This window comes from Cynara cardunculus, unplaced genomic scaffold, assembly GCF_001531365.2.
Source record: "Cynara cardunculus var. scolymus isolate 2C unplaced genomic scaffold, CcrdV1 Un_Scaffold_5487, whole genome shotgun sequence".
NCBI classification, from domain to species: Eukaryota; Viridiplantae; Streptophyta; class Magnoliopsida; order Asterales; family Asteraceae; genus Cynara; species Cynara cardunculus.
The window spans coordinates 16626-29286 of record NW_020202431.1 but is presented as its reverse complement, the minus strand read 5'-3'; the positions used below and the strand labels follow the sequence as shown (position 1 = coordinate 29286).

Below are 12661 nucleotides of genomic sequence, written 5' to 3'. Positions count from 1 at the left end.
GGCGGCCCATAACCGGTTATAAAGTACCTATACCGGTCCTATCATTTTCGACCGGGACCGGGACCGGTTATGGCCGGTTATGAGAATGGTGAGGACCGATTGGGACCGGCCCGGGACCGGTTTTTGGCCATCTCTAGATTGGAGTAAGTTAATGGCAAGCCCATTATAATTAATTAAATCCTAAGCCCATGAAAAGTTAGAAGGAAAAGCCCAAGGAAGCATTAGGGTTAATTCTATATAAATATAGTAATTAACCTAATAAAAAGAAGACTCCTCTTCCTCCTCTCTCTCTCTCTAAATACGGCGCCCACCCTAGGGTTTCCTAGGGTTTTTCGGTTTTTCATCTTCTTACTCGTTCTTCGTGTAAGAAGGTTCGTTACTAAGAGAACTAGCATCCAGTGGTGATTGAGGACGTGTAGTATGGACTACTCTAGATGTATTCTCTCTAGAATACTTGGTTTCAAAGCCTTGCAAGTGAACACGGTCTTTCATCTACAAATCACGCTACAAAGGTATATCGTTATTTGTTTTATCGTATAATCTTTTGGCAATACGTTGATCCGGTTTTGGTGATTATTTCCGCTGTTGTTCTTTTTATTATGATCACCAACACTTAAGTCATTTGGGAAAACACGGTATGTGCCATTTAAAGGATCTTTAGTGGATAGAGATCGTTGATAAGCATATAGCATCTGAAAGACCATCCATTGTTGAACATCTGACAAAACATAGCTATTGGCAGATGATCAGATGAAGTCTATCACATGAAGTCAAGAGCTGACACTATAAGATAATGTTGACCATTCAAGATCAACATACAAGTGTTGAACATCTAATGAAGATATTAGATGGCAGCCTATCCCTGATCAACCTAATGCTAATCTGTGTCAAATGACCCTACCTAGCAGATGATATCTTAACAGGCGGACCAACTCATCAGTTAAAGATGTCATCACCTAAATGTTGACCAGTTGATTGATTCCATCCAATGATGTTCCCGCTAAAGGACTATATCGCCATAAAGGACAACAAGGACGAATGTACAATCTGACATATCTTCTCCAAAGTGTTTTTTCCTCTTTTGTCAACCTGCTAAGGACAACCAGCTTACTTAGCTTTTAATGCGGCATGGTTTTCGGATGTTTTTGGGTCCCAACAAGATAATATTTCGGATCGGATCCTCAAGAATTATTGGATCATTAAAGTCTTTTGGATCTTGATATTTTCGGATTCCATAAATTCGGGTCCTTAACGCATTTCGGATCCCAAGATACATTTCGGATTTCATCCTCATTCAAATTTGTATCTATTAAAGGTTGATCCTTTAGTTTGTAATTCATATTTTAAACAAAAATCCTAAAACTTTTCTAAATGTTTTATTTGATGTATTTGTGTAATTATCAAATCAAATGGTTGAGATGAATATTTTTTTTATTATTTTGTAACATATAAAATTGTATATTTAATTTTAACAAAAATAAAAAAAAAACTCAAAAATAAATTTTTTAACATAAATTAATGAGTTCTGATGCACCAACCTACTTAATTTGCGAAAAGTAAACTGTCATCTGCCTGTATTGATTGAGATCACAAGACAATGAAGTTCAAGCCTCGCACGACCATTACTTCAACCTTTTAATAAATGATTTGCTTTTACTTTTTATATTTGGACTTTATTATTTAATAATTGAATTTATAAAGCTTGGAAAATATATTACTTTTTTAAAGGACAAAAATCAATAAAAATGGCAAATTTACAGTTTTATGAAAAATAAAATGTCAAAACATTGGACCCTTTTTTAGTTTAGTTTATAGATAGAAAACAAATGATATAACCTCATTTTAATTCTAATTTTTTATGTTAAAAAATTGTAATATTATTCCTGTCATTTTGATTATAAATTAATCATTATAACTACTATCTTGTATGTTAAATTGAACAACAACTTTTTTGTATTTTTGTCATTTTGGTTATAAATTGATCATCACTAGCTACTAAATTGTATATTTTAACTTTTGAGATAGTTTAACTGTTAATCCAGCCAAACATCCAAAAAAAACCAATTTTTGGCAGTTTCAAAATTATTAATTTTTAACAAAACTAGTAAATTGTTGTAGTCAAAAGTTAATGTAAATTGTATGAAAATATAGTCTATTTTGATATAGTTCATATTCTAGGTAACATAGTTTTAAAACCTTTAGTGTCATATCTGAGATATGATTTAAGTACCTGTTTTTTTAAATCGAGGGACATTTTTATCTTTTTATTATTTATTTTAAATTACTATATTACATTTATATGAAACCTTTATCGTACATATGCTCAAAACAATGTTGGTACAAGTGTTTAAGCATCAAAACATAAACTCTAACTTTAATACTTGTAACAATTCTTTGACCAATTATACAATGAAACTTTAATATAATATTTTTTTAAAGTAATAAAGAGACAAAAGAATGTCTCTCTATTTAAATAAATAAGTGTTTGAGATGTCATTTTTCATATCCTCAAAGTAAGAATTGTATTAAAGTAGATTGTATAATTTGTCATTAAGAGTAGCAAAGCGTTTTTTGTTTTTTTTTACTATAAAGTTATACTTCTATTTTTTTTTCTTATAATATTCTTTTTTTTTTCATTTCTTCTTGCATAGGTGGTATGTTTTCAAATATAAATCTAAGAATTTTAAAATTAAACAAAACTTAGTTGACTTTGAAAAGTCAGATGTCATAAAGAGTATATAAAGTAAGAAACAAATGATTCAAATGAAAAGAACAAACCTTTTGGTTACTCCTCGGGTAGGCTTACAAATCTTCGGCAGCTCCTACAAACAACTCATCTCTCGGAATTTAATTTTGCGGTCATGTTGATATCTGATCGGATATTGCTCAAGGTCATTGTTCTCGGCGATAGTGGGTATGTCTTGTTTTTTCGTTTACGTTAAAGTTAATCAAAGCTTTTTTCTTGAGTCATGTCACAATCACGAGCGTATTTCAGTCCAACAGAGTCTTGCACCGTCTTGTTTACAGTTTGACCAGTTCATGACAAAATGTATAGGTTCGGGATTGGCTTGTTGAAAGCTCGAAATTTTTTAACTCGACTGAGTTCATATGGCTAGTATAATGTGGATTTTTTTTGGGATCCTAAGGGTGTTCAAAAACACCTGGATTGCGATAATCGGTTGCGCCAAACTAAGGTGGACTATTTTTGACGGTTTAGTTAGATTGGTTTGGAAAATGGTCAAACCACTCGTTTTGTTGGTTTGAATATGTTAACTTTGGTTAAACTGACTTGATTGTATTAATATATATATATATATATATATATATACATGAATTATCATATAAGAATTAGAGTTAAGTTGAGAAATGGAGACCCTTGATCAACTTTAATCTTGCCCCCACTCTATGAATAGCACTTGATACAAGAATTAAGCTGATGCATCTCCTTAGTGTTGATCTCCGATTTATGATTGATCTAAGGTTGGAGATCACTTCTTACCTTTCTCAGCTTAACTTTCATTATCACCGAGACCCTACCTTATATATATATATATATATATATATATATATATATTGGTTAGGATGAAAATGAAAGTTATGGTTAAAATAGTATATAATTAGTGATCTCTATTCTTGTATCAATTATAATTGAAGATCAATACATGTGAGCTGTACCAGATCAATTCTCTTATCAAACACAATTCATGGTGTGGGGTGAGATTATAAGTGATCAAGGGTCTAGATCGCTTCTTACACTTCTCACCTTTCATACGATCTTCTCTCTCTCTCTCTCTCTCTCTCTCTATATATATATATATATATATATATAGGGTTGGGTAAGTGTAAGAATGGATCTCCATCATACGATCCACATCAGGATGAGATTCACCAAGATGAGATGCACCGGATAAATTCCCCTATCAAACACGATTCATGGATGAGTTTGAGATTAAATGTGATCAAGGTTCCAGATCCTTTTTTACGCTTCTCACCTTAACTCCTATTTTCACACGACCTTCTCTCTCTCTCTCTCTCTCTCTCTCTCTATATATATATATATATATATATATATAGAGAGAGAGAGAGAGAGAGGAGTGATCAAATAAAAATCGCCCTCATTTGTGTAAACCGTGTAAACCGTGCAAACCACCTTCATCCGTCGATTTCATTGTTTAATCTTATGAAATTTTTTCATAAATTGTTTAATCTTGTGAAATTGTTTCATATAATACTTTTTTTGATCAAGTTGTTTCATATATGGTTGTGAAATTGTTTCATATAATACTTAATGAAACTGTTTCATGTATTTCTCTAAAATTAATGAAACTGTTTCATGTATTTCTGTAAAAATTAAAATAATGAAGATGATAATATCTATGATTAACACCCTCCACAATAAAAATGATTAATCAACCTCTCATAATTACAAAAAAATGAACAAAATGAAAAATTATGATTGGTTGAATGAGGTTTGCACGGTTTGTACAAATTGAGTGGTTTGCATTTGATCGCTCCTCTATATATATATATAAAAGATGATAATCAAATGAAAACCATAAAATAGTTGAGAACCTTAAGAATCAATCTCAATCATTTAAGCATTTTGATCCAATGATAATGCAAATTTTTTCAATTTTAATTCATTAGTGATATAATGTTAAGTTTAATTTTTTGAGTAGTGGTGCGCCGCTATCCACTTGGCCACTTTCATCTTCTTTTTGTACGTTTAAACTTTGAAATTTAATAAAAAGTAATTTTAGTTTTTTAATATTTGTTTAAAAAATAATATTATTAAATAACTTTTGACTCATTTATCGCGCATTTAATAGCATCTCCAACGAGCTGAAAATGAGATCGGCTAAAAGTAAGAAGATGGTATTAATGGAAACCAATAAGACATTTATTACGATTAGTTCGTGTAGTGAATTTACTGTTTTGTAGAAAAAGTTTTTGACCGAAGACAAAAAAGTTGACCCACTTTATTCGCTGGTCGAATCATCCTCGCTTTATGGGAACAGCAAACCCACCATCTCGCTCTTTCCTTTCTTCGGTATTGTTATTATTACGTTTGTTTTTCTTGAAAAATTGTTTGATCAATTAATTATGTATAAATTATGTGTCTTGATTTTATTAATCTTACAATATGTAATAATTACACTATTTTCATTGTACACATTGTGAAACAACATATGAGTAAAGAGTTAAGTGTTGTTTCATACTCTGAACAACACATGAGTTAAAACTCAAATGTTGTTTCATATTGTGAAATAATATATTGTTGTTTCACTATGTGAAACCTCATATTGGTCAACATCAAGTGTTCACTGTGAAATAAAAAGAGTTAACGTGAAACAGTAAAATGATAATTTATGTTGTGTAACAATACAATATGAAACAATGCAATGTCGCTTCATAATGTGAAAACAAGTGTTGTTATTTTGAAACGCGACGTAAAATGCTGAAGTTTTGTTTCACAATTTGAAAACAGAAAAAAAAAAAAAATTGATGTGAAATTAGATGTGAAGCACTAAAGTATTGTTTCATATTATGAAACAATACAATGTTGCTAATGTGAAACAATGTAGTGTGGTTTCACCATGTGAAACGAAAGAAAAGTTGACGTGAAATGTGATTTGAAATACTAAAGTGTTGTTTCACAAGGTAAACTAACATACGAGTTAAATTACTTTTATTGTTTCTTGTGAAAATTGCAATTATTAAAAACACGTAAAAATATAATAACGATACTCATGTCAAATTAAATAAAATAAAATGTTCGTTTTTTATATAGTTTTTTTAATTAAAAAGTTTATTGTAATTAATATATTTTTTATTTTAAAATTTTATCGTAATTAATATAATTTTGATAGTCATCATTGTTGAATTTTCGTTTACTATGGATTAGATATGTCTAGAACGCCCTTTTCAACTTGTTATTTATCTAATAATTAGTTTTAAATTTCAAAAATATCACAAAAACTCATCATATTTCATAGTCATAAATTAAATTCAGTTAATGATCAAGGTTGGTCCTTATAGTACTTAGCCTATTTCTGGTCCTCACATGATTTAACCTCCATATAAATGAATGATCATGTGAGAATAAGGGTTAAGGTGAGAAATGTAAGAAGAGATATGAACCCTTGATCACTTTTAAGTAGTGTTCATCTAGTAGTTCTCATTAAATCTCAAAACAATATATATATATATATATATAGAGAGAGAGAGAGAGAGAGAGAGAGAGACAAATAATTGTGTAAGAAACAGAGTTAATATAAGAACTATAAGAAGGGATCTGGACCATTGATTACATTTAATCTCAAACCCACCAATAAATCGCGCTTGATACGGGGATTCATCTCATTCTAATGTGTATCCAAGAGTGGAGATCCCTTCTAACTCTTCTCATCTTAATTCTTTATTTTCACCGGACATATATATATATATATATATATGTGTGTGTGTGTGTGTGTATGTGTGTGTGTGTAAAGAAAGGCTTAAAGGAGAACAATACTATTTTAAGAAAACACGTGAAATAGAGAATCATTGATAAACCACACACAATGGACATCGGCAACTTAGGTTGTAGGTTAAGTTGCCCACAAACTATTTCATTCTCGTACAATATCATTTGTGATGATTGTCAATATTAGGTGTTTTTGTTGTTTTCGTAAAATGAGTTCGTTTTTGTTTGAGCTCACATATATATGTATATATATATATATATATATATATATATATATATATTACATATTCTTTATTTTGTTTACTGATTTTACCCATTTAAACAATTTAAGGTTCTAGGTTTATTTGATTTCTTTCTTAATTCTTTACTTTTGGTGTATGGACTATGGTTGATCACTTGATTGGTTATGTGTGTGTGTGTTTTTTTTTTTAATTTTTAAGTTATATTTTGATTTAATTCAACTATGTATTCAATTTATAGTTTAAAGCATTAAATCGTATAGACCGGTTAGTACATAATATACTTTTGATATCTGATTTGACTTGTTTGCTACTTCATACCAAACTGTACGGTTGACAATCTGACGAAATTTTTTTGTTTTATTTTTTCTTGCAGGGTTGGAAAGACATCTTTGATGAATCAGTATCCTATAACAATTTATCATGTTATCCTACTGATATTACATAATGAATGTATCAGATATAACAAAACCTAATGGATTTTGAAATGAATAATTACACAAAATTTTGGGTGCCTATAACAAGGTGGTGTTTATATAATCATGACAACTTTTAAGACTTTCTTGTTTAAATTAACCGCGAGTCTAGATACGTTTATAACAAATTCAGCAAACAATACAAGGCGACGATCGGTGCCGATTTTGTGACGAAAGAGTTACATATAGACGACAAGCTCGTGACGTTGCAAGTAAGTGATTGTAGCGATTTAGTTTTCATTACTTTTCCACTTTATCTCATGGACCTGCTATGATGTCCACAATCGTCTTTACAAAGTACTAATAAGTAACTGAAATAAGCTTTCGTTTTTTTCAATTTGTATTATGGACCTGCTAGGATGCCCACAACTATCTTTATAGAGTAATCAATAGGAATTTTAAATTTATAATATTAACAATATCATATCTTATGTAAAGTGTTACAATATTGTTTTATTTGTTTAAACGAAGTTTAATAACCTAAATATAATGAGATTAAAGATAAAAGCTTAAAGTCATATACATTAAATGATAAGTATGACTTAAAAAATAAATCTTAATATTCTTTTTACATAACATTTTTTTTGAAAAATTTACTTGTTGTCGAGTGCATCTAGAGGAATACTTTTGAGTGATTTTTTCTTCTAAATATAGGAAGATCAAAGGGAAAGAAAAGAGAAAATGTCTTAATTTTCATTCCTAAAAAATGAGAACTATTGTAAAAAAGGATATGTCAACACCCTCTGGCATAGCATATTGTATTAATCCCACGAACATCACGAGGGAGGTAAATGACGTCTCCCGAGGACAAGTAGGTGGTGTAAGGAGTCGATCCTCAAACCTTGCACCCGATATGCAAAAAAGCTCACCTTCCGTAACCCTAAGCAAAGCCATGAAGACCCAAAAATGGGAAAAATTATAATCATGGTTTTTCAAAATAAAAGTTTTGATTCATGATTCTGTGAAATATAAATGTCTTGTCAAAAAAATATTCTAAAGGTGTGTCATGACAGCTGTCGTGGCACAAAACTCTTCTCTGACGCCATGTTAAGTCCAGAGCACAACAAACCACAAAGGTTGTGGCGTAAGTGTTTGAGGCGTTGAGAGATGTGATGAAATATCCCATCTACGCGGGGGTCTATTCCAGGTGTAGACAACAGTTGTGGTCACTGAGTTTATCAGAGATGATTTCTTGTAGTCACAATTTGCTGGCATTAGTCCAGGCATAGCCTGAGACACACTTCCGATAAAAAATTTGGGGCACGCTATCCATGAGACCACTTCTTTACACTTAAAACTTCACGGTAAAACATGTGAAGATAAAGAAAAATGTGAACAAAAATATTGTGAAGGTTATCTTCAGAGCAAAAATACTGTGAAGATTATCTTCACAGTATTTGCTGTAAATTTTCAAGTATAAAAAAATGATCTCACGTGTTTCACGAAAACAAACTATTTCCACGTGATTTCAAGTGTCTCTTTATATACACACACGTATGCGGGAGATACTTCTTTTGGAAACTCTTTAATTCATAATATCTGTAAAATTCAATTTACATTTACATTTAAAATTTAAATTAATTTAATAAAAACTCTCTCTCCACTGTCTTTCTTCTCTTCTCTCCATAAATGCACCCACACAAATACACGGACATAAGTTAATGTGCATAAACATTCTTAAATATATTATTATAGTTTTAAAATAGATTGTGAATATATGTTAAATATACGAGATCTGGTATAGCTTATGAATATATTATGAACACTAACTAAAGCAATATAACTAAATTTAAACCTATCACTTGTAATTTACAAACGCTATGTGAACACCATTGTAAGAAAGTTTTTATTGTTTTTTACATTGTGTTTACAATATTTACATATTTAATTGTGCTTGTGTTACAGACAGGGATATGTATGACATTTGGATTTTCCAAAAAAATGCATTAATGTTTATCTAATAAATAACATTAATCATCCCAAATTAGAGGTTTAATATGGATTTCACAAATTTTAGAATTTTAAATTAATTAAACCCCTATACATATAATTATACATATGATACACATTTGTCGTTATAAGTCATACCTTAAAAAAATGTTATCCATTAGTCACAAGGGTTGGGTTCGAGTGAGAAATAGAGTTAAGATGAGAAGCGTAAGAAAAAATCTCTGCTCTTGGATGCACCTTAGGATAAGATGCATTGCATCAATCTCGTATCAAGAGTGATTCATGAATGAGTTTGACACTCAAAGGTTCAAATCATTTTTTACGCTTCTCAATTTAACTTTCTTTTTTACACGATCTTTGATTTCGTCATAATTGGTAAAAATTTAAACGACGAATGAAGAAATTAATATGGTTGATGTATGTTATGAACAGATATGGGACACAGCTGGACAAGAAAGGTTTCATAGCCTTGGAGTTGCTTTTTATAGAGGGGCTGATTGTTGCATTCTTGTTTATGATGTCAACATTCAGAAAACTTTTGAAACCCTACAAACTTGGCATGAAGAGTTTCTAAAACAGGTTTTTATATATTCTGTTATTCTTTTTCTTAATAAAAAGCTATTCAAATAAAAGACTGTATGTCTCATTTTCTTTATTCTAGGCCGATCCAAGTGAACCCGAGAGCTTCCCATTTGTGTTGCTAGGGAACAAGGTGGATACACACGGAGGGAGCAGTCGAGCTGTAAGTGTATGTATATGTATATATATTATATATTGGCAAAAGATCTTGTGAGAAGGAAAGTTATGCTAAAAACATAAGAAGAGATCTGAACTCTTGATCACTTTCAATCTCATGCCAACTACCCATGAATTGCGTTTTCGAAGATAATTCATTCGGTTATCCTGGTGCACCTCACTAGGGTTGACATTCAATTAAAACTGATCTAAGAGTGAAGATTTTTTCTTACGATTCTCATCATACTTTCATTCTCACCGGAACCTAACACACACACACACACACACTCTCTCTCTCTCTCTCTCTCTATATATATATATATATATATATATATATATATATGTAATCCTTCTTTTGACAACCCTCTAAATTGAGATCATTGAAAACTAATGGATCATGTGCTATTTTATATGATTTTTTTTCATTTATGGCTAAAACTTCATGTAATGATTTATTTATAATTATTTGACAACATGTTTCGGTTCACAATGTGAATCTTTTTGGTGTGTTTGTGAAACAAAAAATACACGTGAAAAAGTTTCATATTGTGAACCGAATACATTTGAAATAAACATATCGTGAAACAAATATATATTAATCAATACATTAAATATTATACTTGTATGAAAATTTTGGAGTCAAAAACAAAATCTTAAGATAAAAGTTTTCACAGATCTTACAAATTTTGGAGTTCTCAAATGTTTAAGCCCAAATATATATATATATATATATATATATATATATATATATTTGCTCCAATGGCTATAATAAAATGACCTCTAATTTAAAGAAATCTCTAAAATCTAACATTGAATAAAGAGATAGATTATTTTGATTATTTCCATCAATAAGATTGAATATGCTATAATTTTTTTTTAAATGTATTGAAATTTATAATGTTGAATCCCTATATATGAATTTATAAGGTTGAATCCTTGATAAAGTAACTATCAGAGTTGAATGTATTTTTTTAAAGAGATTTAAACCGTTCATGCTTTATTTTAGAAAAATTATATTATATCTGTTGGAGATGCTTTAAGAAAGATGATAAACTTATTATGTTTGTTAAAAATAACTCATAGTCTAGAAGATAAAATAAAATAAAAATATTAGGTATATATGTAAAATATCAATAAAAAAATGTGAAAAATATCCTAATAAACTTTTAGAGGTAATTTTTTTAAAAAACATGGTTTATAAGCTATTATACTTGAGTACCGATTATCTTGAATGAAGGTTTCCGAGAAGACAGCAAGAGAGTGGTGTGCTTTGAAGGGAAACATACCGTACTTCGAGACATCTGCAAAAGAGAATTACAACGTCGATGCTGCCTTCCTTTGTGTTGCAAAAACGGCACTTGCCAATGAACATGAACATCAAGATGTAAATGAAATGTTAGTATATCTTCTTAAGCATTTTTTGCATTTTTGTGGAACTCGAGAAGGACGAGCCTTGAAACAATCGCAATAACTAAATGTTACTTGTTTGGATCCTAGAAACCAATTTCTTTACGAAAATATAAAACACAGTGGTGTTCAAAAAAATCATTGACCACACAAATTGATTGAACACGACTAACTCTAAGTATTTTTGACGATATGAGGTGGGGTTTGAATTAAAAATGCATGGTTTGGTGCAGTTTACAACCTCTACAATATACCTTTTATCATATTTCATCAAACTACTTTTTAGTTGTTCTCTAAATTTCTCCCGTTTCATACAAGTCTTAAATTTATGAGTTCATAGTTCAAAAAACCCACAATAATCCCTAACCCTGTAAACTAGTCAGACCTAATCCCATTCAATGATCCGATTTGACTGTCCCAAATAAAGTTCTTAAAGAGATATTATGTTTTTTTTATAATATAACCTTTGAGTTTGTTTTTGATAGGTATTTTCAGAGAATTCCAACAACAATTTCAGAAACCGAGCAAGAAAGAAGTTGTGTCTGTTGATCTCTCTCGAATTCAACAAAGATTTCCAGACTTAGGTTTTATCGTTTAAAAGTTAACAGTTTTTTTGGTTACAAAATTGATTTTTATATTTAATTTGTTATCATTGTTAAAGAAATTGATGATATATATTATTGACTTGATGAAATATGTTTTACGTGCAAAAAACATTGAAAATATAGAACACAATATTATTGACTACATTTTACAAGATTTTCAAATATTTTTGCTGTCGATTGATTATATTTGATAGAACGATGGCGTTCAATTTAAGCATTATCTGATAAACATAAACTAGCTAGGTTATTTTTTGAGTTTTTTAGAAGTTTTATCTGGATAGACTGAAGCTATTTTGTAAGTTATTCTATTGAAAAGCTACTTAGAGTGATGTTTCATAAGCTTTACGAGTTTTTTGTTTTTTTTTTCCTTTTAAATATACCCTTAATATTTTAAGCAGATGATAGAATTAACCCCTCCCTATCTACAAAATAACCCACTTATCTTCCTAAATCACTACAAAATTGGATTTATAGGATGTCAACAAAATTTTAAGTATCATAATAGACCGCTTTATAAGACTTAATTTTTAGGACCCGAGAATAAATTGTCATATATAAAGGCGTTGTAATAAGTTTATAGAATGTTTCTAGACGTCTTAACAAGTTTTTAGGACACTTTTAGTACAAAGTGCTCTATTAGTAATTTTATAGGGCAATATTTGGAAAAAAAAATGTCTTATAAAAATAAGTGTACTATAAACAGATGAGTTTATAGGACACTTTCTCAAAAGTATCCTATAAAATTGTTAATACGACGCTTTGTATTAAAAGTGTCATAAAAAC

At 29.9% G+C, this 12661-nt stretch overlaps 1 protein-coding gene across 2 annotated transcripts; it reads left to right on the top strand.

Moving 5' to 3' along the window:
• The first annotated feature begins 2778 nt into the window (after nucleotides 1–2778).
• On the top strand, nucleotides 2779–11949 carry LOC112504402 (ras-related protein Rab7-like). 2 transcript variants are annotated; one of them, XM_025108344.1, is made up of 7 exons: nucleotides 2779–2914; nucleotides 7082–7108; nucleotides 7294–7393; nucleotides 9564–9710; nucleotides 9793–9873; nucleotides 11104–11261; nucleotides 11759–11949. In XM_025108344.1, the coding sequence occupies exons 1-7, from the start codon at nucleotides 2862–2864 to the stop codon at nucleotides 11820–11822; spliced, it is 630 nt and encodes a 209-aa protein (XP_024964112.1). In that variant the 5' UTR covers nucleotides 2779–2861; the 3' UTR covers nucleotides 11823–11949. The 2 variants fall into 2 exon arrangements, with proteins under 2 accessions (XP_024964112.1, XP_024964111.1); XM_025108343.1 differs by having other exon boundaries at nucleotides 2816–2914; nucleotides 9793–9879.
• The last annotated feature ends 712 nt before the right edge of the window (nucleotides 11950–12661 follow it).

What these genes read in the sequence shown, in the direction of transcription:
- LOC112504402 (XM_025108343.1), top strand. Translation starts at nt 2,862, where the DNA reads ATGTTGATATCTGATCGGATATTGCTCAAGGTCATTGTTCTCGGCGAT. An exon ending in ACAAGCTCGTGACGTTGCAA is followed by an intron (nt 7,394 to 9,563) that starts GTAAGTGATTGT and finishes TGTTATGAACAG; the next exon opens with ATATGGGACACAGCTGGACA. An exon ending in CATCAAGATGTAAATGAAAT is followed by an intron (nt 11,262 to 11,758) that starts GTTAGTATATCT and finishes TGTTTTTGATAG; the next exon opens with GTATTTTCAGAGAATTCCAA.